The sequence below is a fragment of the Sparus aurata genome, chromosome 4, assembly GCF_900880675.1.
Source record: "Sparus aurata chromosome 4, fSpaAur1.1, whole genome shotgun sequence".
NCBI classification, from domain to species: Eukaryota; Metazoa; Chordata; class Actinopteri; order Spariformes; family Sparidae; genus Sparus; species Sparus aurata.
This window is the reverse complement of record NC_044190.1, coordinates 18,310,327-18,334,227: the sequence shown is the minus strand read 5'-3', so window position 1 is coordinate 18,334,227 and position 23,901 is coordinate 18,310,327. Positions and strand designations below refer to the sequence as shown.

Here is a 23,901-nt window from a genome sequence, read left to right as displayed (position 1 = left end):
TGCCCTTCTCTCCATTCAGGTCATTTAAATAAGACGTAAATGTATTTAACTTGTTTTGCTTTGATACTCGGTGTGATGTGTTGGCTCTGAGGCTGTAATAAGGCACAACAGCGTCTCAAGCTAAATGCTGATGTCAGCATGCCAACAGGCTCACAACGACAATGACTACCATGATGATGTTTAGCAGGCGTAACGTTTATGTTCATCAAATCAATTGTTGCAGAGTGTTAGCATGCCAGCATTTCATAATTGGCGTTAAACTCAAAGTACAACTCAAGATGATGGGAATGTCATTAGTTTCACAATCGGACGGCATGGGGCAGGACATGCTAGCATCAAAATCGCTATTTTTTTTTTTGCGACCTGACAGGCACGCTTGAGGTGCGGTTCACCATTACTCTCCTGACTGTCAGGTCGCACTCGGTGATCAACACTTTTTGCCTGCCATGACGGCGACGCGCAGGAGCTGCAGCAGCTAAGGTGAGTAGTTCAAAAACCTTCTTTTTCATAAACTCTGTGTACACAAACAATGTTCTCAATGAGCAAAGTTTCATGTTGTGTCGAGCCTTCTTAGTGTTCTAAAAATAGCGATTTTGATGCTAGCATGTCTTGCCCCATGCACTCCCGTTCAAAATTAACGTGCCCAAAACCGAAACTACGGTAAATCTTAAAAGTGCCTCTTTCGTCGTAATTATGCTTTCACACGAAGGTTTGACTCATATTCAATCCCAAATAAAGCCTTGGTTGCTTTTTGGCGAGAGTTTCGCTTTAAGACCAGGTGTTTGTCGACCATTGTTTTAAAGCCTCGAGTCTGACATTATGGTCGAAGCTATCTTGGTTTTTGGAGCCAGAAGTGACCATATTCAGATGAGAGGGTGGAGCTGGGGAGGATATCCCAAGCACATACTGTGGTCACGACATTTCATTCACAGTGCAGCCACATTTTACTCTAAATAGGACCTTAATTTACTCAGTGAACATCATGCTGTGTTGAAGAAGACTTGAAACTAACCATTGAGAAACTGTTTACTGAGGTAATAAAGAAGTAGGGTAAAGTGAAGAAGTAGGGGTCATATTCTTATAAGCTTACATACAGTCAGACTTGTTTTAGATCAGTGGAGTTGCCCCCTGCTGACGATTAGAAAGAATGCAAATTTAAAAGGTACTTCCGCATTGGCCCCTTCTCAATAGTTTATATGGCTAAAATACTGGATAGATGAACAGAAGACTACCATCTACCAATCTGAATATCTCTAAGACTAACACGCGGAAGTGAGGGTGTTTATGGAAGCTTGCTGTCTGACAGAGAGCCAGATACATCCCTTTAAATCTGTTGTGATGGAGGTTTGAAATTCACAAGCACCTTTCAATGTCAATGTGACCGATTCAACACTTAACAAGCCACCGTTTAGGTTGGCTCACAAAAACTTGACAGTGTTGTAAGAGTATGTTTCAGTGAGCGCAGCATATCAGAACAGTGTGTAGGCTACATGTTACTTCAAGATCTGTATCTTCCTCCATTCTGTTGGTATTATACAGGCCTTAGTCACTCCCTCTCCACACAGGTGTGTGTGTGCACGAGTGTGACTGATCCCATTTATCAGGCCAGTTAACCCCTGGCAGCAAGTAGTAATTCGGAGCAGGGGAGCAGAGGGGGATGCAAGCACTCGCTCTAATTAAATCCCCCCTCCACCTACACAGACTGCCTCCCCTCCTCCGGCAGGAGAGACACTGACCTTCCAACCCGACCTCCCCCCTGCTGCCTGCGTCTCCCACCTCAGCTCTGCAAACCGCAAAGTGACACATAGAAACAGTCCTCTGCTCTAAAAGGAGTTTACACTTCAATCTTTATTGTCACTAACTGAGGCGACAAAACATTATTTCACTGTTGAGATCATAAAGTACAGATTCAATTTAGATTAGAGAGTTTGTATGTCACATCACACAGAACTTATGAGAGAAGGTTCCTGTCACTCATTGCTCAGCGCATGAAGAGAAATTATGTTTACACATCAATCTAAGTCACAAGGCCTCATATAAACACATAGTGACTGAAATCGCCTCAATCAGATTACAAATAATCAGTACCGGAATTTTCTATTTTATAACATTATGATTAAACATAAAATAAGCAGAAAATGATGACGGTCTAACACTGAATTTGTGCTCATGTGTTTTAGCCACAGTAGCGTCTCTAGGGACAGAAAATGTATGATGGATTGCCATTAAGATCATGGTCCCCAGAGGATGAAGGCGGCAGACTTGCATGATCCCCTGACTTTTCCTCTAGTACCACCGTGAAGCTGACATTTTTGTTTCTGAGTAAAATATCAAACAACTATAGATACATTTCATGATTCCTTATCGAGAAAAATCTTGCCGTCAAAACGTGAATCCGCTCAGAGCTTATTAGAAACAGTTAGCATGCTTATACGCCTAATACCCCTTCCACACGTAAGTCATAAAAAAACCCACTTGGACCCTAACATCTGGCTTTTATGTGCAATGTTAATGTAAATTATGTAAATAAGCTGTTGACTTGTTTATACACTATATTGCCAAAAGTATTCACTCACCCATCCAAATAGTTGAAATCAGGTGTTCCAATCACTTCCATGGCCACAGGTGTATAAAGCAAGCACCTAGGCATGCAGACTGTTTCTACAAACATTTATGAAAGAGTGGGTCACTCTCAGAAGCTCAGTGAATTCCAGCCGGGTACTGTGATAGGATGCCACCTGTGCGACAAGTCCAGTCGTGAAATTTCCTCTCTCCTAAATAATCCGTTACGTATAATGACGGAGTGGGGTCAGCAGATGCTGAAGCGCATAGTGCGCAGAGGTCGCCAACTTTCTGCAGAGTCAATCGCTACAGACCTCCAAACTTCATGTGGCCTTCAGATTAGCTCAAGAACAGTGTGTAGAGAGCTTCATGGAATGGGTTTCCATGGCTGAGCAGCTGCATCCAAGCCATACATCAGCGAGTGCTATGCAAAGCGGATGCAGTTGTGTAAAGCACGCCGCCACTGGACTCTAGAGCAGTGGAGAGGCGTTCTCTGGAGTGACGAATCGCGCTTCTTCATCTGGCAATCTGATGGACGAGTCTAGGTTTTGCGGTTGCCAGGGGAACGGTACTTGTCTGACTGCATTGTGTCAAGTGTAAAGTTTGGTGGAGGGGGATTATGGTATGCGGTTGTTTTTCAGGAGCTGGGCTTGGCCCCTTAGTTCCAGTGAAAGGAACTCTGAATGCTTCAGCAAACCAAGAGATGTTAGACAATTTCATGCTCCCAACTTTGTGGGAACAGTTTGGGGATGGCCCCTTCCTGTTCCAACATGACTGTGCACCAGTGCACAAAGCAAGGTCCATAAAGACATGGATGAGAGAGTTTGGTGTGGATACACTTGACTGGCCTGCACAGAGTCCTGACCTCAACCTGATAGAACATCTTTGGGATGAAAGGAGACTGAGAGCCAGGCCTTCCTGTCCAACATCAGTGTGACCTCACAAATGCGCTTCTGGAAGAATGGTAAAAAATTCCCATAACACACTCCTAAACCTTGTGGAAAGCCTTCCCACAAGAGTTGAAGCTGTTATAGCTGCAAAGGGTGGACCGACGTCATATTAAACCCTATGGATTAAGAATGGGATGTCACTTAAGTTCATATGCGAGTCAAGGCAGGTGAGCGAATACTTAATATAGTGTATCTTTCCATCTGTCTCTGTCAGACAGCACCTGAACATTGTCCAGTCGGCCATGAGTTTCTTAGGGAGACTGAAGTAGAAGATATTAAAAACGCAACCTCTGTTTGGGTCTGTGTGGTCGGAGCCTCGTCAGCTGTCAGATCTGTACTGTGCGTGCGCAACTCATCAGAGATCTGAAAGAAGTGAGATGTTTTGCTCCTCAGCAACGTCTGTTATCAGCTCCAGAAAAAAACATTAGTCATAATCATTGTGAACTTGTAAGCATGCTGATGTTTGCATTTTGTACAGAGCTACTAGCATGGGTTTATAATCTACCACTGTTAATGTGTGAAAGTCAAAATTCTGGTGTGTAAGATTTAGTGTCATTTAGTGGTGAAGTGGCAGACTGCAACCAATGGGATACACCTCGTCTCACCCTCCCCTACATACAATCATAAACCATAATTCTAGACAGAACATAGCCATGTAACTGTTGCCAGCAAGCAGCAAATCCATCCATTTAAATTCTAAGAAACAACAGGAACCCTGTGATCAGCTGTGTATTACATTAATAAATACACTGATCGATTTGAGTTTTTCGCTGTTTAAACTTTATTTGCTTTCCCAGGACTGCTGAGCTAATCAACACATGACGATGATGCTTTTCCCCTTTCAACTTTGTATGCCTTCACTGAACTGTTGACCCTTTTTCTAATCCAGCCTGTTTTCAGTGTGAGTGACATACGATCTTAATGCTGACTCAAAAAACAAACGCGTCCTTCCTTCACTTGTGGAGTAACAACAGTGAATAAAGTGGCATTAATGTGTTTGCGCGGGTATGAACGCTCACAGCTGGCTTTTGTGTGGCACTCTGGGTTCAAAAGAGGGTTAAGAGCAGGGTAATCTGTCTGGCTGACAGCATCAAAGCGGCTGGCATCATTAATACAGTTCCGGGCTGAGGCGTAGTTGCAACGGCTCAGTCCAGTGTTTGTGAAGGTTACACATGGACTTGCACGTCAACGTGTAGAAACAGGTATCTGGATTTGTGTGCACGAATTAGAAGATGAATTCCAATGTTATTCGTGTAACTAATGGTGGTGCTGCATTTCTTGGCCCATTTTGTGTTTAATTGAACCGTGTAATATTTGAAGTTTATGAACACAAAGTACATGACTAACATGAAATGTATTGGCATCAAAACGTTGAACTCTCTCTCACAGCAGGGATACATATTTAAAATGATTTCACTCACAGATCTTTCTACACATTCATCACTGATGTTTAACTATGACACAGGGAGAAGTCCATCATGGAAAAAGGCTGATAATTAGCGTGTTTATCACTAAAGTTCAAACAGGTTCTCAGGCAAGCTAACTTTGTGAGGTATCTCTGTGAAGGAACTGTGAGGACACATTTATTCTGGACCAAACCCAGATCATTAAGCTGTGAAGCGAAGCCCAACTGGGCATTTTTTTTGTGCACCTAGAAATTTTAAATAGCACTGGAACTTCTGCCTGAGTGTTCTGTGCAAAACCTCTGTAATTTTGTTCCGTTTCATTTTATACACATAAACGCTGGCAAAGGTAGTGTTCAGATGCTTTGCTATGGTTTACTAGAGATTTGGACCTGCAGCTGCAGCATTCGTCAGGGAGCTGTGTGCCAACTTAATTTACTCGGACCCAGTGACATATATACTTAAACTTACAAATCTGAACAAATATTTCAAGTGTTCCCTTTATTGAATATTCAAACAGACCTTGTAGTCGCAGAGATACACTCTGTTAATTATTGAGCAGAGACACAAAATAGAGGCTAGCTGTTAAGAGGTTCATAATCAGATAAAGACTGATATTGTATCAGTGGTTGCTCAGGACTTACAGTGCACTCGTCAGCACTGGTGAAGATAATCTGTACTTAAGTACAAGTAAATTTACATTACTGAAATATTACTCAGTATAACCACTGGTTTTAAAATAATATTAAAGTAAAAAATACAAAGTATTTAGTGGTCATGGTTTTGTTATCAAATGAAGGTTTAGATATAAATTCAATTGTGATTTAACTAAAAGTAACTAAACAGATTACTTGTTGTAATGCATACTTAAATAAAAGTACAATTACAGACTAGAACAATTATTTATATAAAAGTAAAAAGTACCCCAAAAATGCAGGACAGTAATTAGAGATATGTAATTAGTTGCTTCCACCCCTGCTTGTTAGATAAAACTAATCTAAACGTCTTTGACAACTGTATGAAATGAAATGCAGATTTTTACAAAAACTCCATAAATTGTGGAGATTATTTAAAGGACAAATTCACATAAAATTGTGTTCTGAATGAAGCTGAAGTTTGTTTGTTACATGATGAAAACAATACAAGGCTGAACATAGGAAGGAAGGAGTGCAATCCAGATTTTACAGGACTGATGTTTTGATCTGGGTTTTAATTCAGATAAATATATTTTTATCTTCTTATTTCAAATCTATCCATTCATTTTTCTTCCCAATATTACCTCATCCGTGTCTGTTTGTTTGTGAGATAGGGGAAATAGTAGGGATAGGAAGAGGATATAATGCATGCATGGCTCTTGAAGAAAAAACATTAGTGGGCCGGTACCTGTGAGTGAGTACAGTTCGATGTTGATCCTAGATCTGGTGAGCTTAAATTATGGTTAAGCGGTTAAAGGTAGTTTAAAATTCGGTTTGATATTAAAAAATCCAAAGTTTGATATTTCAAGTTATGAACAAATTATGGAAGCGTTTCCTTTCACTGACATTGTTGAGATGCTGTAAGTATTTAAAGAAAAGAAACATTAATCATAGTCTTAATAAGTCTTAGATAATTAATTTCTTCAGTTTACTACAGTGAAACACACCCACAACATTGTGCACTGCAGCTGCCGGTTGCCCTTGAAAAGCTCTCACTCAGTTACTGAGCTATTACTATACGAATACCTTCAACCTACAAAATGGGAGCACTGCACTGGCTCTTGCCAGTATGGGACACTGTGCTGAATGTCAAATGCACAGAAGACCACTTCTGGAGTGCCAGTAGCAGGCGTGTTTAGATCAAATAGCCGCAGGTAGAGTGGCAGAAGGAGTGGTACCGACTATACAGTATGCACAAGTAAAAGTATGTATCAAGTATGCATTGAAAGATTTATTTATCTATCTACATGCAGCTGTCATTCAGGCCCCATGTTTAGAACTCCCTCAGGGATGGCCTCTGTGGTTTGTTGAAAGATGATCTGGGAAATCTACTCACCCTAATGCCTTTTGGAGAGATCACGCAGACCACAAAACCTTTCTGTGGCTTCAAAGCAAAACAGTGTTGCTGCATCCTCCTAAACAACTGGAATAGAAGTGGACTTGCAAATCAATTTGAAAGATGTTAATTACATCCTCACCACGCAGTCAAGCTTGTGCACCCACTTTAGACGGGGTCTATGCTAACACTTTTAGCTCCACAGTTACAGAGAAGATTTCAGCTTTAAAAGGGTGTAAATGACATTAAAAAAAAATTTAATAAAATGGACAAGCCATTATCTATTTTTGTCCTGGTTGTTACCCAATTTCTTCTGGGAGAGTGCTGCAATGCTGTTTTGCTTCACACATTTCCATTGCATGGGCGTGAGTAAATAATGGCTGAGTGGATTATCCTTTAAGTCAAAGACAAAAATGCAAAAAACACTTCACAGTAACTGAACTGATTGCATTGCGAAAAAAAACACTTTAGATGCACGGTTAATGAAAGTGTTTGTCGTCACGGTGAACACGATGGATTCAGGTCGTTCTCCAGATTTGTATTCTATTTACATGTGACTGAAGAGATACCAGTGTGTTTCTGCATGCATGCATACAGAGGTTCACGTCAACATCTCATTTATGTAATGGCTCCACATTTATTGCACACTGACATGACTGACAGGTGGAAATGACATCACTAACATTTAAATTGTTGTCCTTTCCCTCTGCAGAGTAATACATCCTAAGTGATGCATATTCCACCGCCGAGCCATTTCTACTCTCATCTACTTCATCTTTACTCCACCTTTCTCAAAAACACACACACACACACACGCACACACATACACACACACACACACACACGTACAACGTGCACATGCTTTAATCCCCCTCTCACTTTCTGTGTTTCATTTTATTGTCCCAGCAACCTCACAGTGTCACTGCGCTATCCAATTGGCATAATTGAGCCGGGTCAGATGATAAAGAGACCTATAACAATCAATGCAGGTGAAATAAAAAACAGCTCCCAGTTATTACTTTTGTCCTTTTCCGACGTCAATCAATGCCCCTCCCCTCCCCTACACACACACATGCACTGACCAGTTTAACAGACTGGGACTGGTACGTTTATTTAAGGGAAAAGGTTTGACATCCCAGAAGGAGGTGTAAAGAGACATGAGGAGGTGAAGGCAACAGAAGAAGAGGAAGAGATGGAGGAAGAGATGGAGGAGGAGGAGGAGGAGGAGGAGGAGGAGGAGGAGGAGAGCAGAGATAGATGAGATGTGACAGGCTGCCACTCTTCTCTACACCTTCTCATCAGCATGACACAGCTGTCGTAGCCCTATTTCAGGAAAATTAAACAGCCTTACGGTAAACTGGCCTGCCTGTTTGGGGGGGGAGGGGGAGCGAGGAGTGTGTGTGTGTGTGTGTGTGTGTGTGTGTGTGTGTGTGTGTGTGTGTGTGTGTGTGTGTGTGTGTGTGTGTGTGTGTGTGTGTGAGAAAGTGAATGAGCTTGTAGTATGCAGATGGCCTTTCTGCTTCTCTCCTCCCCCAATCTGTTCCTCTCCCTTAAGCACCATCCTCTCCTTTTGACATGGTAATGGCTACAAATTGATGAAGACACTTCACTCATTCGGTGACAACTCCACTGCCAAGCGACATAAACACTTCCTCCACACCTCCTCGTCCATCAATCATGATGAAGCCCCTCCCTTCTGACCGCCTGGCATTGGCTGGGCGGGCCGATGTTTAATCAGCTAATTTGCTCCTCTCTGGCCGCAGTTAATGACCGTGCCACCTCGGGATTATCTTGTCGTCCCATCCTCTTAATCAGCGTTGATGAACTGCTCATCAAACTATTAGCCTCCTTTTGACTTTTGCCTTGGCAAAGGTTAAAGGCCTGTGATTAAAACTAATCTGCTGGGTCACATTTCTCTCTTTAATTGGCAGAATGTAGGCATTTCAGGGGCATTCCTATGGTGGCCGAGAGGCCACGACTAAATCAAAAACACAAGCAAATGAAGAAAGTGTCTCCACAATAAATAAATAAATAAATAAAAAGATAAACACAATTAGGATCTGTGCAACAAATAGAGAAAGCAAAGAAAGAAATGTTGCTTATGTTTGATGTGTTTGCAGCAGTTTTGCCCCAAATGCTTCTATCCTGTTATCAAAGCAATGATGTTTTCCGTAGAATAAATTCCTTGTTAACACATTTGAGGACACTAGTAATCAGTCAAATTAATCACATGTGTAAACAAACTTCATTAACAAGAATTTGGTTATTTTATAAAAATGTTTAAAGAAGAATCTATAATTTTTACAATAAGAATATAATTATCTTTTATTCTACAAAGCATATTTTTCATGTTAACATAGAGCTGAGATGGTGAACAGTCCTCTTGGTTTTCCTTAAAGTTATCACTATATTAAAGATTATCATTGATCACTGCTATTATACGTCTCTCTTGACCAAGGCTAAATAATTATAAACTAGTACACTAATAGTGAAGTTTATCACCTTCAAGGACTTAAAAAATAAATTAGCTAGAGCACATGGACAAGATAACTGACAGAAGCGAGGGAATTACATGGGCTGAAGTCAGGGAAACATTTCACAGCAAGAATGCACAGACCAGACACAGCAGGTTAATAACAGTCATTATTTTGCAGTCAGTTATCAGTGGACATCAGTTTCTTTGTCAGTGTTTTTATACAATTCAATGTTACTACTAGAAGTTACATCCTTTTAAATAATCCTAATTAGTCTGGGGGTAAAGAGAGCACCATTATCCCCTAGTGATACTGTCAGATACCTTAAACTGGCCACGACAAGATTTTACTTCGACACATCATTGTGAAGTAAATGTTTATTGCACAACCTCAATCATGTCTCCATCATAAATTAAAATATCGAATAAAGTCTTGGTTTGCCCTGTGCTGCACTAACCGTGCCCCTTGAAAACTCTGGGAGAGGGCAAAAGTTGTCTGTTTCCACTTTGAGTTCAACTAGCCTACTGGTGTCAGGCACTGATGGAATGTAGCTAAATTCAACTTTGAGATACTTTTACTTTACTTGAGTGTCACGTATTCATACCGTTAGGAGAAGCACGGCATGTCTTTCCTGCTCTGTGTAATTCAGAATAGAGTTAAGTGCAGAAATGAGGTAATCTATCACTATACGTTCTGGTTTATGTGATTCGGGTACACTGGACCTGTCCACTTTTGAGCCGGAGATCTTGTCCTAGGTTCCAATTTAAGCTACTTTCCGCTGCTTCAGCACAACCATGCAGCACTTTCGCTTTCGGTAAAAGAGTTGTGATGCCTTTAAAAGAATTCATAACATCCAACCTGTACTGACCTTATACGGCATATAAAAACTATCGATCCCCCCTCCCCAACTCCCACTTTAAAAGACTTATTGTGGAGCTCCATTTCATCTAATCACTTGGCAAAAGAGTCCAGGGTCTAAATAAAGAAAGAATAAATAAAAAAGTCCCTGGGCCAACGTGTTGCTCTCACCTTTGCAGATGAAATTACCCGAAAAGCTGTTACAAATCAATATAATCAATGCAATCAGCTAACTGACACAGGCAATCTCCTGCCAGTAAGTAAAATACCCCCGGCGGAGATCTTTCAATCTCTCGTGCCATAATTGCCCCCAAGGGCGACGTTAGGGTGTAGCATTTTGTACACTTAATTAAATTAGTGAGCTCTGTGGACAGGGTGGGTTGCCGATCTCACCGAGAACAGATTGGTCTGGCCCTGAGCCAGTAATTAAGGCAATACCTTTCCTGATTACGCCAATCCCCCTTAATGAACTCATTATGCATTTTAACCCAAACACTCCCATGAATTAATGAGCACAAAGAAAAGCTGCCGGATGGAAAAGGACGCCACAATCACAAACACACGAACACAAGGCATAACTCATCCACTCAATGGGGGAGACGTAATGTCCATATTTCTCCCTCTTTCAGCTGCAGCCAAGACTAATTTGGACTTGAGTGACAGCAAAAGTTCTGGGTCTGCACACGTAAAGCTTTAAAGAAATAAGACCCCTCGTCTGGTAAGTGACGGCAGGAAACTTTACTGGGCCCACTTTACAAGGTCCCACTGGAATCAGGTCTGAATTCACTCTACTTAGAACTTTTGTATGGTCATTTGGCACAGATACGACTTCATGCCCACACCCAAACATATGTGTAAAATGATTTAAAGAGACCTAGGAACACTGCGGGGTGGGAGCAGCTCAGCGCTGACCCATAATGCTTTGCTAATTAAATAATTCACTAATTGATTCATTGCCAAATCAATAAAGCCCTCAGATAGTTTATGGTGTGAGAGCTAAAGTGTGTTTGTGTTTGAGGACTGGGGTGGGATTTCAAATGAAACACACACACACACACCAAACTGCCAGTGCACACCCCCCTGACTGAATGATAAGCAAAAGCACATGGAATTGGTGCTAAAATGCAGGCAAACGTTGAGTTGACCTTGAGCTTCTGTTGTATGACATCACTTCAGCCCCACACAGCCAGATGATGAGGAATATAAAAGGAGGGGACAGAGTGTGACAGTGGGTGTGTGTGGGCACAAGTTGAACCCATAAACACGGCTCTGTCCTGAACACAGTCCCGGGGGAGTCTGGGGTTTGTAGGTGGGCCTGAGGAAGATATGAACAGGGATATCTAATTAAAGCGTAATGAATTCTTTGGGTGTTTGTGGATAAAAAGGGTGTACGCACTGTAAATATGCGGCATGTTATGTGTACTTATGACTGGTCATTTGTGTGTGTGCCGGGTAAGGTCGGAGAGTAATTGGGACAACAGTGAAGTGTGACATCTCACTGATCTGAGTGGAAGTAAGGGCTGTAAATCCCGCTGCGTGAACAGATTGATATTTGTTTCCAAGCACACACACACACACACACACACACACACACACACACACACACACACACACACACACACACACGAAGAGAATGCCCCCCCCCCCGTACAGAGTCGCATGAAGGTTGTGCTCGTCATCGATTGGAGATGATTCTTCCAAGACTGAGCGGAAAATAAATGTACTAAAAGTACTGAAACTGCCTTTACTGATCAGAAACCTTTAACAAAGTTACACCTAAATGTTTCAGAAACAACAATCCGTCTTTAAATAAAAAAAATGTTAATTCTCTTGACTCAATCATCACAGCCTCAGATTTATTAATAACTACAGGTAAACCAATTCTCAGGCCAACATTCAGCATTCATTCGATTATCAGTACCAGTCAGATAACCAAATGTATGAAATAAATGTAGTGGAGATAAAGTAAAAAATAGCAAATACTCAAGTAAAGTACCTCAAAACTGTACTTAAGAACAGTGCTTGAGTAAATTGTACTTAGGTTTAGTTATTTTGAGAAGAATTTAATTTTTACCGCAAATGAATAACGGCCCCAAATATTGGTTTTCAGTCTTCTTGATTTCTAATAACTGTAATTGCCATAAAGAAAGTAAAGATACGGTAAAGACATATCAGTCAAACTCTATAGCTGACGTGAGAATACACATTTTAATGTGTTTTCAAGGAATGAATCCCACCTTTAAGTGTTTTTTTGCTTCTCTAGGTAAGGGATGTGTAAGGGATAAAGCCCGACAAGGTGTCTATTATAGGAAATTAATTGTAGCCATGTATGTATGTGTTTAACAACAAGACTAGCTAGCCAGCCATGTCATTCTCCACAAATGAAAACTGTCATAAAACAAAAAAAAGACCATCCCAAGACAATTATTGCCTTTCCTCCAATGAAAGTGTGATTCTACACCTGACCATGACAACACATTTTGACTTCCAATTACACAACTGAAGCTCTAAACAGGAGTCCCTCAGTGGGTACCTGAAGCAGTTAGTTCAGAGTTCACCTGTTGATGGCATCTACTGCATTGCTCAACAAACCATTCCTATATGATCCAGCCCTGTGGTATCTTTATCTCGGTCTCTATCTCTGTAGCCTTTGCTGTAGTTTCGGATCTTACGCACATAGCCACCTAAGGTAAGGTGTAACTCAAAATGCAGAAGTATAAATTACACTAAAGTTCTTAATAGCGTTACAGATTAAGAATTTAAATCCAAAACACGCATGATGAAACTTCCCAGCAGTACTAAATTCTTATAATTAACTCCACCACAACCAATTTGACAATGACATATTACTTGCACAATAATACATCAGTTATAGAGCACGCAATGTACACAGGGTTCATTTTTTTTTATTATTGTGAGTTCTAAATAAAAAGGTCCTTTTTATAAGAGAAGTTGACTATTGAGTCTCATTTTTAACTCATCAAATACTGGTCATTGTTTTTTAAACTGATTCACATTCTTTTCATAACTGACTACTTTTTCATCTAGGGTGTCATTTTATTTAACAATCATATCAAAAACTGCGTACAGAATGCTACATAAATAACGTTTGCATTAAATAAGGGGTGAAGCATATTTTAAACAGAATTTTCCATAATCAAATAACACACTCTTGCATATAATATCATCTGTGAACTTTACTAGTACACTTAGAAAATTCCTAATCTTTACCAGCCAGGTGATAGTTCTCCATTAACAACCACACAAATATTCATAGCCATTTTACAAACTTAATGCATTAAAAGGAAATATATTTAAACAGTATGTCAGTTACCATTCCAACAATCAACTGTTTAAGATAACTGTCAATCAAGAAAATATTTTGGTTCTTATATGGTTCAATATTACCACATTACAGAGTCATCAAAACATGTGTCTTCACTTAAATGCCCGAAGCATAATTCAATCTAATAGCAGTTTTAAATGGTACCATTTAGGTCTACTACTTAAGTCGGTCAGACCCTTTGAGATGTGGATGAACCCTGAGAGAACAAAAGCGTGACACCACATTCACACATGACATGGAACCCAGTAATGAAAATGCAGTCATTATCTACTCACCCCCATGCAGATGGAACGTCGGTTTAAGTTGCGTAGTAGTTGTGTATTCCACAAAACATTTCTGGAGCTATTATCCTAAATAACTTAAGTAGAATAGGACATTTTTTGAAACGTTGAAAAACCGGAGGAAAAAAAGGCTCCTGCAGCCACTTCAGTCAGGGTTTGCACCAACACTTGTTCGGAGCCATTTCATGTTTGCTTCCTGTTATTATTTTACGTTTTAAAAAACTTCACCTGTTTTCATAGGTATGGGAATAAGTAGATAATGACTGAACTTTCATTTTTGACTTAATCTTTAACAGAAGCAAGGCTGGAATGGAGAACAGCTTAAAAACACAATATACAGAGAAAAGTGAAATAAAAACAGGGTTAAACCACAACAGGAGATATGACAATAGTTAATAAAATATTTCATCACTTTAACTGATTTAGCTGAGTTCATTTCCTATTTGTTTAAGCTCTTAACAGTAACACTGTTCTTGTTAAAAGGTTTTTCTTTTCTTTGTGTAAGCAGATACTCTTCACCTTGTTTTATAAAGAACCCAAGCACTCATAATCAACTGTGCAGGCAGAAACATGGTCAATCATCACATCAACATGTGGAGCAGGGGAATGTGATGGTGGAGCACCTCTGTGTGTTCAAAAGCAGCATTGCAGGTGAGGAGCACCCTACCTGTCAACTTTCCCCAGTAGCGAAACTGTGATAGTGAGGGTGTGGAGAAAAGCTGCTGGCAAGGTTGTTATTGTGACGCTCATGTAATTACAAAATGTTACACACAGAAAACTTAGGAATACAGTTCAAAAATAATAAAGTGAATTGGACCGTAATCCTTCATTGTAGGGAACCTAATCTGATATGTATTAAACTCGGGTAGCTTTCATCAACTGGAAAGTTTGGCAAAGATTTTATGTAGTCCCTTTTACTATATAAAATGCAAACTACAATTTTAAAATGTTTTTATTTCATTAAGAATACACTGTGAAGGCTGTAGCCAGCAGCTTGTTAGCATGAAGACTGAAAACAGTGGCTAACAGCTAGTCTAGCTCTGTCAGAAGGCAACAAAATCCCCCTACCAGCACCTCTAAAGCTCACTCATTATCACATTATATCGTCTTTGCTCTACAGTGTAAAACAATAACCCTGCAAATAAACCTCCTTAGAATGACCACTTGTTTTCTTTAAATTGTGGGTTTTGTACAGATTTAACACACAATATATAAGACGATAATAAGTGAGTTATTAAAGTGCTTGTAGGGGATTTCTTTACTTTAGGACAGAGCCAAGCTAACTGGTTCCCCCTTTTTCCAGTCTTCATGCGAAACTATGCTAGCAGGCTGCTGGCTATAGCTTCACAATGAACACACAGGCATGAAAGTGATGTCTATCCTCACATCTAACTTTCTGAGCAAACAAATGATCACATTTTTCAAAATTTCAAACTATCCCTTTAAGATTAGACGATAAAGGCATTTGATTATTAGAGCCAACATTTGACCATTGCAAAAACATCATATTGGATAATTACATTTCAGGCCCTTCAGATTCTTTAGATATTTCTAACTTTATGACAATCCATCGTACACAGGCTGGATCAGGTCAGTCAAACCAAAAGTTGATACTGTTGCCAAGCTTCCCATGCTGAGTGAAAGTCTGTACCAAGGCCTTTACAGTATTTTCAAGCTCAAAATTAGAGGTGTTTATTTATGTGTGCAAAGGTCTCCCAAAGTCAGCGCACCGTGCAAGATCAGACCATGTTGGTTTGGGTGTTGGGGCTGCGACTCTGCAGGTCCTGTACCTGGTCAAGAACCCAGTTGATGTTTGGTCTCTCCTGGGGATTTGACACCATTATGGAGCTCAGCAGCATCTGAAGGCCCTGTGAGTAACTGTGCATGAGACAAGCAGACATTAAAGTAGCAGCTTGACATTTGATCTGTATTTAGTTGGACACAATTTAATGAGTGACTTTTAAACTTAAGCACAAGCATGAAACATTAGCATCAATTTACAGGTCTATTTTGATTCGAATAATCTCTTTATGCAAAACATAACAACATGAAGTGAGGTTTCCAGGACAGATATGACTTAATACACAAAAAACCTTCACTACAAAAACATACCAACTTGAGTTTTCACATTGCATTGCACCAATTAACTTGTTGTGCTTACCTCAACACATGGTGCGAATGGTGCACCGTTAGAGGTATTTAAGCAGAACTTGTGATCCTGAACTTTGGTTCTGCATTACCTGCATCATCCTACATACTGTGTACTGTGTATGCAGTAGACCTCAATCCTTGTATTGTGATGATTTGGCTTGACTGTGCAAACCGTTATAGCTTTACATTTAAAATTCATGAAGTTCATAAAGTCAGACTCTTATCAACTGAGCTTCAAGTCTGAATGAACAGATATAGACTGTGCCCATTTCTGCCGTTTTTTTACCCTCCCTTCTGACATTTGCTGGTATGATACACATTTAAATGTTCTTAAAACTAGCTACACTTACGTGCTTTGAAAATGTAGCATGTGACAAATGAAAACTTCCCCAAATTACACTGTAGGATAATGTTACAGTATGAAGACTCACCTGCAAGACTGTGGGATTGCCACTGGATTCTGGACTGCCAGGGCAACACTGTCCCCCTTCTGAAATACCATGTCATATGGCCCTTCCAACATCATCATGCAGTAAAGCACACAGCCAAGTGACTAGTGGGGTATGGGAAGACATCAAAAGACAAGAAAAGAAACAGTAAGTTAAAGACTGATCACTTGATTTCAGAGACTTTGTGATCTCATTTGACAATGCAACATACACAAAATACACAAGCGTAAGGGGATGAGAAATACAAGACTTTACCCAGATATCAGTGCGCTCATCTATTATGCAGTGGCTCTCGACATTAAAGAGCTCAGGAGCCCTGTAGGAAATGGTGCATCGCTGGGCTGCCCAGTCCTGAATGGTCATGGCTTCTCTGGATCCTCTGACCTGAAATGAACCATGTTTTATTAAAATTACCACAGGGTAAGAATCATGTAGTTAATTTTTCATATTTAGCGTACAAGCATTAAACAACACAGCGAGCTGAAAACAAACCGCCTTTTTGGGATGTATATTTGATGCCCAGCAGACAGGTTTGTAGCCCGCTCTAGGAAAAATGTTACGTTAACATTTATTCGATAGCAACAATTGCCATGGTCTTGCTCTCGCATTTTTGTCACATGTAAGCAGAAAGAGTGGTTCCACACTTTTTCAAACAGGTAAAACACGTGGAAAGCTGAAGCTGTACTCTCAGACATTTAGGACAATACCTGATAATTGCTGATTGTGGGTTTAAATGTCTACCTGACCACTCTACTGTTGGATCCCTCACAGGTTTCCCCAAAAGCTGCTATCTAGGGATGTTGTGGTTGGGAAGAATGGCATATGTGGTTCACTGACATTAAAAAGGTTACTCTGCCATCTAGAGGCAGAAATCTGGACATATTTTGTTCCAAAATGTCAAGTATAGTGAACACTTGCTCTCAAAACATTATCTACACTTTGACTTGATGAGGGGCCACTGTTTGTTACATTATAGTCTGTGCAGATTAGACATCTCCCAACATTGCAGACTACTTGTTTTTGGTTGCCAGGATGTTTGTTTTCATGTTTAGACCGCTTTCTTGTAGCTAACCAAAGTTCTGTCATATAAAAAAAATTAAGAGGTAATATAATAGATTTCATATAAAAAAAAAGTGTCAAGCAAGATTTAACATTAATGTTCAAAATTAATTATGAAGAAATAAAAAAAACTAATTCAAAGGGAGTGATGGTGGCCCTGCACTCTACAGAGATGTGGCCAGCCTCAGGATTCAACGGGACTAATTTGGGATTTGGTGTTTGATCATCAGCATCAATGTCATCTTTTAAATGAGTAAAATATTAACCACTCTTTGTAGACCCTGCGCCCATACCTCGATCCTGGCACGGTTCATAGAGCCCAGGTCCATCAGAACCGGCCTGTCATCCTCATCCAGAAGCACATTTGTGGGCTTCAGGTCTCTGTCAAATTAGAACAGACAAATAGCATTCAGTTGCAATTTAACAATGCAAATACTAAAAAACAAGGAACACACTGAAGTTGCAATTTGGATAACTATATCAATGATCATATGAAAGTTAAAACAGAGTTTAAAAAATACAATGTTGTTCATTAAGCTAACATTATGATGTTGTTGCTGTTGACAATATACAGTAAATTAATTTTTCAAGTTAAATGATCAACCTTTATGCCGAACACCTTCAATGTCGCATGAATGGTAATACGGTATACTCAGCTAAAATTGGTACCTAAATATCTGCTCATTTCACATGATTTTATTTTTTACCACATATGATAAAATTAAACAAATTTAATGCAATTCTCTATTAAAATTTACAAAAATATGCCACTTTCACTTGATCAAGACAACGTACAACATGGCAGATGGCTACAAAACGTTAAACATGTAATTGTAGTTTTCAAGACAGAGGTTCACAACGTTTAATCTAATATTTGACATTCATATATAACATCAACATTTTTTCCCCCACTGTCTCGTGGTGGGCAATTTGATTCATTTGGCAAAAATTGTTTTTAGCACTAGATTAACAAATTTGGATCTCAATGGTTAGCACTCATTGTATAATAACTAGCTCTGGACATTTTCCCATGAATATCTTATTAATACTGGTCATATGTGTCCTATGCAAATGTTTGTTGTATGTGTGTGTAGGAGGAGGCAGATTACCTGTGTGCAAAGCCTTTTTCATGCATGTTCTTGAGTCCAGAGCAGATGCCACGCAAGATTTGCAAAATCTGTTTTTCAGGCATTGAGCTCCCCTTGTCTCTTAGCCTCTCCAGGACAGACCAAAGGCTGCCTTTCTGCTCACACAAACACATCAGCTTATCAGAATCACATCATTTGCATAGACGTTATTTTGGACAAACACCCCAACTTACTCTCATATAAGGCAGAAGTAACCAGGCTTCACTCTTGCCCCCACGATCAACAAACGTGTGAGCAACCAGGTTCAAGATGTTAGGGTGATTAAAAGTCTGATGCATCTCCACCTCTGTCTGAGCCTCCTGACGGCCTTCACGGTCATGGCACAGGATCTTTTTCAGGGCGTAGAAGCGTCCATCCTTTGCTCCCTCCACCAGATCGACAAAACTAAACCCACTGAAGACAGGACACACAGGGACTAAAGTTCAGGGGTAGCATATGAGTCAGTGTGGATGGGCGATATTCCATATTTTGGCTATTGTCAACAAATCTAAGGAAATACCAATATGAACATCTATTTGTACCGTACTATTTCCCCAGCCTGTCTCAGCCCTAAACCCAGTTGTCTTTCTGATGACCTCAATCACAAATATACAATTTCATTATTTATCAAAGGCAAATGATTTCTTATAACAGCGGGGGCACAAGACTTGAAAGACATACTGCCCCAAGTGGAACAAGCAGTGTATCTTGGGGGATTACTTTCAACTAAGATTTGGAATGCTTGTTTCTAAAGGGCAACTTATGTAGGATCGAATAGAAAAAAATCACTGCTGTCACCCACACTCAGCCACAATTAAACACTTGCTTTACAGACAGGACTTCATTCTTGGTTTTGGTACTTTTAAGGCAACAAATAACTAAATACTGCATTCTAAACGTGTATTTAAGTAGTTTAAGACTCACCCTTCGTCTAATTTCTGGACAAAGTAATATGTTTTGTTATCAATGGTGATGGAGCCACGGGAGCACATGCACAGGGTCTGCCCCATCTTGACTGGTACACATTGTTTAAGGGCCTGGGGGAAATAACACAAGTAGAAGTTTAGAGACACAGCCATTGAAATACAGGCTGTGATCCAGTGTTACTTAGCTACAAGCTACAAGCCAATATCAAGAAACTGCGAGACAAGCTACAAAGACACAAACAAAACACATGGTAAGATAGCAAACAAACTGTCACAAAGCAAACTTCCTCTGTTAACGTTAGCTAACACAGCATATCACCCACATCTAATGTAAGCACAACAACTTTCAGGCTACAGCTGCGACATTAACGTCATTCTTCGCCGTTAACTCAAGAGTTTTAGTTAGTACCTGACATAAAGAGCAGATAAATATAGCACACCAATTCTGTAACATCAGGTTTACGTCTTTAATCTTACCAGCTAGCTGTCTGTATGCCAAATTAGCTTACTGCCATATTTTCTTCTGCTTCTTCCTTTTCCTCCTTCTTCTTCGTCTCTTTTGGTTTAAATGGCCGTTGGCAGCCAGAGCAAGCTCTCGGGTGCATTAGCGCCACCTTTCGTTTCAGAGTCAAATCACATAGAAATCATGTGATTCACTTGATAAACACTTCTTCTTCTGTTTTTCACAGTGCACGTTTCAGCGTCTTTGGCTCACAGCGCCAAAAGAAGACCAGTGGATATGAATTCACTGAGCTGGCAAGCTTGAGAGGAGATGTGATGGCGGACTACAAGCATAACAGAAGGAGTTTCACCGAAGACGGAGGTGATATTTGTGCTGGTTTAACGACTAACATATGGTTAAGAAATGAGCAGTGTTTCCACTTAGTTCCTTTTGCTTGATATCCATTAAAACCGACCCATTTAAACTAATGTCAGAGGAAACGTTCGTAAAACCTAACTTGGCTAACTCGATGTTAGCCATGTAATATTACCATTGGCTAGCCATTGCTAGCGAAGTTACACTCAACACAGTCTTAACGTTTCTTTTTTAAACTGTATGTGGGAATGTGGCTGGTTCTGACTACTTGGTTTAAGTTACTGTTAACGTCAGCCCTGCAATAAAGCAACGTCTGTCTTGCAGCAGACTGAATGAACTTGTTAGCCTGCTAACTCAGCATTAGCCTAGCTATTAGCTAGTGTGTAAGTAGCTAGCATAAGCTATTGGACGCAGGTTATTGCCTTAAGGATTAGTAATAACGTTATTATTATTGCCAGACTCTACGCACACTACTCCTAATTTAACTTAAAGGCAATTACCGTCGGTAGATTTTAGACATAGTCCCCTGGCTGACTGTTAAAACAGACATTATGTTACCTTTGTTTCGTTGATGGGTAGAAACGTAACGTTAGCCACGCAGGTAAAGGTGATATAGATGGTTTATATTATTCTCCAGTTCACAGGAAACCGTTGTTCACCATGGTGAGTTGTCTTGCCTCAAGCAGGGCCGCAGGAGGAGGAAGGCAGAGTGAAAACTAAGCCTGTCTCTTGTAGCAATGTGGGGGGAGAAGGGACAGCAGTCAAACGCACATCCCAGCATCTCACGCCCGAGGATGAGGATGAATCCTCAGAAGACCCACCAGCACCCCGTAAAGTCTCCAAGATAGGCTTTAGCATGAGCAGTCCGCTGGCAAAGAAGTCCAACCCCATATCTATCAAACTTGGAGCAACAGTGAGTGTGTCGCAATGGACCATTAAAGAAAGTTTTACATTTCAACCATGTGCATTTTATTAACTTAAGAAAGTGAAGATGTGTAATGTTGTGTTGTTCTCCCCTACCTGTTCTAGAAACCCAAGGAGCCTGTACCATCACTCCCTCCAAAAAAGACAGGGCTGGCGTCTGTTTTTAATGAAGATGATGACGTAAGTGTGCATGCAAACAGTGGCGACATGATTTTAAAAATACATAAAATAAAAAAAAATATGCAGAGGCTTACTTAACTTTCTCTTGCCATGTAGAGTGAACCTGAGGAGATGCCTCCAGAAGCAAAGATGAGGATGAAGAACATTGGCAGGTATAAACACACTCATACACGTGTTTCCTCACTTTCTTTCTTTTATCAAAATGTGAATATTTTTTTAAATAAATAGCTGTTGCTACGTTTCACATTTAGTTATATGCTGCCCTTATCATCTAATATGGTTCTGTTTAAGTTTGGAGTGACTAATCTGCTGTCTTTTTAGGGAGACGCCCACATCTGCAGGACCCAATTCCTTTAACAAAGGCAAGCAGGGCTTCTCTGATCATCAAAAACTTTGGGAGAGGAAGATGAAGGCCCAAGCAGACAAACTGTAAAACAAAATCTAAAACAAAAAAACAACACTTTTTTGTCTCTAATGGATGATTTTCTATAATTTGACAACATGTCAGCGATACCTATGAAGGCTCATATTACTTCTCACTGTAGCCTTGTGTTTGACACCTTCTCAGCATTGTGGACATGAGACAAAGTAAAATGTACACCTCCCATGATACTCCATGACTGACTCATGTTTACGTTTTTAACCACTACGGGCTTATGCTAACTGAGAGGAGAGGTACCAGACTGTCAAACCTCTGATCAGAGGAGACAAGTTGGGATATGGAACATACAAATTAGCCAGAATATTGTTCAAACTGTGTAGAATTTGCTACAGTTGCATTCTACTGGCTAATGAGAAAAAAACCTAGTATCTTAGAGCCCTCGTGCCCCTTTTGTGACTTGCTTGTTCCTATCTGAAGTGACCATGGTCCTGAGCGAGCTCTTAGTGTTGCTTGTCTTATTTTTGTGTAAAAATGTACATACAAGTGTGACAATGTTTTATTTTTAAATCCAGAAATGGGAGTGTGCGTTTGGGTATTATGTTAATGTGCGTGTGTGTGTGTGTGGGGCATAGTCTAGACAAACAGATTGTTTTATTTCACTCAGTTTCTAAATGTACAACCCTTTGTTTTCACCAGCTGTGCCACCTCATAGGCATTCTTGTTTTATTTTTATGTTGTTTTTTTATGTTTGAGCTTTATGCCAGTATTTCTGGTTCTGCTTATTTAATACCAGATTTCTGCCTGCTTCATTGAACTGGCAAACAGAAGGACTGATAATGTGTTTTTAGTTAACAACTGTGTGAAGACCAGAATCATACAGCTGTGATGTGGACACCAGGGTGTTGGTCATGTTTAAAGACTTCTGGGTGGTTAAAATATATGTCAGGCTCATTTACAAACTCTTTATTGTCTGCTTCTTGGCAGAAAGTCCAAACTTCAGAAATAAAGGCCCAATCCTTTTGGCTCAGATAATTGTGGTACGTCTGTGACTTTTTGAAAGATCCCCATGATGAAAAATATAAACTTTCAACTCCTCTGTAGGTTACCGAACTGTTGAGAAGGGGCTTTCCCTGAGTGAATATATTTCCACTGCCCGAATCAAACACCTCTGTTTAAAAAGTATTTAAAAGCCAATAATAATAAAACACATGGATGAAACATAGTTTGTCAAATTTGAATTGCTGCTGTGTCTGTAACCCCACAAGTTGTTTTTACTTACACTGGTTAACTAACATCTCTATGACAACTAATTCTTTGAAGATGATCCACCTTTTTCTGTACATTTTGTCATTTCTAAATGTTCAGAAATCAGTGAAAAATTAATTGATTATTCCATACTGTTTAACTGATGCAGTTTATTAAAAGGGAAGCGTTCATTTGAAAATGATACATTATGATAAGGCGTCCCTACTCTAATTGCATATGTCTATAGTAATACAAGCTGCATTGTAAAATAAATAAACTGCATTTTGTTAGGAGAAACTCAGTGTTTCCTCTAGGATTTTTTTCAGCAGGGGGGGCAGGCTCTTCGGGGAGCCGTGGCGGCGTAAACAAATGACACTTGACTGCAGATTTTACTTTTATGCCCAGCATAATCCCCCTTTTTATTGAATGGCTGGCATGGAAAAGGGCTTTTTAAAGGCTGAATGTAAAAAAAAAAAAAATATTAACAAAAATACAACAATAAAATAAAACAATAAATAAAACAATAAATAATAATTTCTTGATGGGGCTGTAGAATCAGTGGCAATGATTGCACCCAGGCTCAGAACAATGAATTTTTCTGGGTTTTGAGAAATATTTGAACAAGCTCATCTGAAAATGCAGTCAGCAGTTACATCATGGCGTGTATATATTCGCTTAATGCTATCAATTAGTTTACTCACGTTAGCGACACTGAGTAGAGTTGGCACCGGGCCCA

The 23,901-nt window shown here is 39.9% G+C and overlaps 2 protein-coding genes across 3 annotated transcripts; one reads left to right on the top strand and one right to left on the bottom strand.

Moving 5' to 3' along the window:
- Window positions 1-13,164: 13,164 nt before the first annotated feature.
- On the bottom strand, window positions 13,165-21,122 carry stk16 (serine/threonine kinase 16). Of its 2 annotated transcripts, XM_030414184.1 has the most exons (9): window positions 20,993-21,122; window positions 20,127-20,231; window positions 19,616-19,728; window positions 18,886-19,105; window positions 18,674-18,807; window positions 17,858-17,945; window positions 16,761-16,889; window positions 16,488-16,609; window positions 13,165-15,783 (listed from the first exon to the last, which is right to left on the bottom strand). In XM_030414184.1, the coding sequence occupies exons 2-9, from the start codon at window positions 20,220-20,222 to the stop codon at window positions 15,645-15,647; spliced, it is 1,041 nt and encodes a 346-aa protein (XP_030270044.1). In that variant the 5' UTR covers window positions 20,223-20,231; window positions 20,993-21,122; the 3' UTR covers window positions 13,165-15,644. The 2 variants fall into 2 exon arrangements, with proteins under 2 accessions (XP_030270044.1, XP_030270045.1); XM_030414185.1 differs by lacking the exon at window positions 20,993-21,122 and having other exon boundaries at window positions 15,411-15,783; window positions 20,095-20,231.
- pcnp (PEST proteolytic signal containing nuclear protein) lies at window positions 20,198-23,142 on the top strand. The gene is made up of 6 exons (XM_030414186.1): window positions 20,198-20,216; window positions 20,307-20,440; window positions 21,121-21,347; window positions 21,464-21,538; window positions 21,635-21,690; window positions 21,860-23,142. Exons 2-6 carry the CDS (start codon window positions 20,395-20,397, stop codon window positions 21,969-21,971), a joined length of 516 nt encoding a protein of 171 aa, XP_030270046.1. The 5' UTR covers window positions 20,198-20,216; window positions 20,307-20,394; the 3' UTR covers window positions 21,972-23,142.
- Window positions 23,143-23,901: the final 759 nt, after the last annotated feature.

What these genes read in the sequence shown, in the direction of transcription:
- stk16 (XM_030414184.1), bottom strand. Translation starts at nt 20,222, where the DNA reads ATGCACCCGAGAGCTTGCTCTGGCTGCCAACGGCCATTTAAACCAAAA. An exon ending in GTCCAGAAATTAGACGAAGG is followed by an intron (nt 19,106 to 19,615) that starts GTGAGTCTTAAA and finishes TCCTGTCTTCAG; the next exon opens with TGGGTTTAGTTTTGTCGATC. An exon ending in TGAACCGTGCCAGGATCGAG is followed by an intron (nt 16,890 to 17,857) that starts GTATGGGCGCAG and finishes GGTTCATTTCAG; the next exon opens with GTCAGAGGATCCAGAGAAGC.
- pcnp (XM_030414186.1), top strand. Translation starts at nt 20,395, where the DNA reads ATGGCGGACTACAAGCATAACAGAAGGAGTTTCACCGAAGACGGAG. An exon ending in TTTTTAATGAAGATGATGAC is followed by an intron (nt 21,539 to 21,634) that starts GTAAGTGTGCAT and finishes CTTGCCATGTAG; the next exon opens with AGTGAACCTGAGGAGATGCC. An exon ending in AGGATGAAGAACATTGGCAG is followed by an intron (nt 21,691 to 21,859) that starts GTATAAACACAC and finishes CTGTCTTTTTAG; the next exon opens with GGAGACGCCCACATCTGCAG.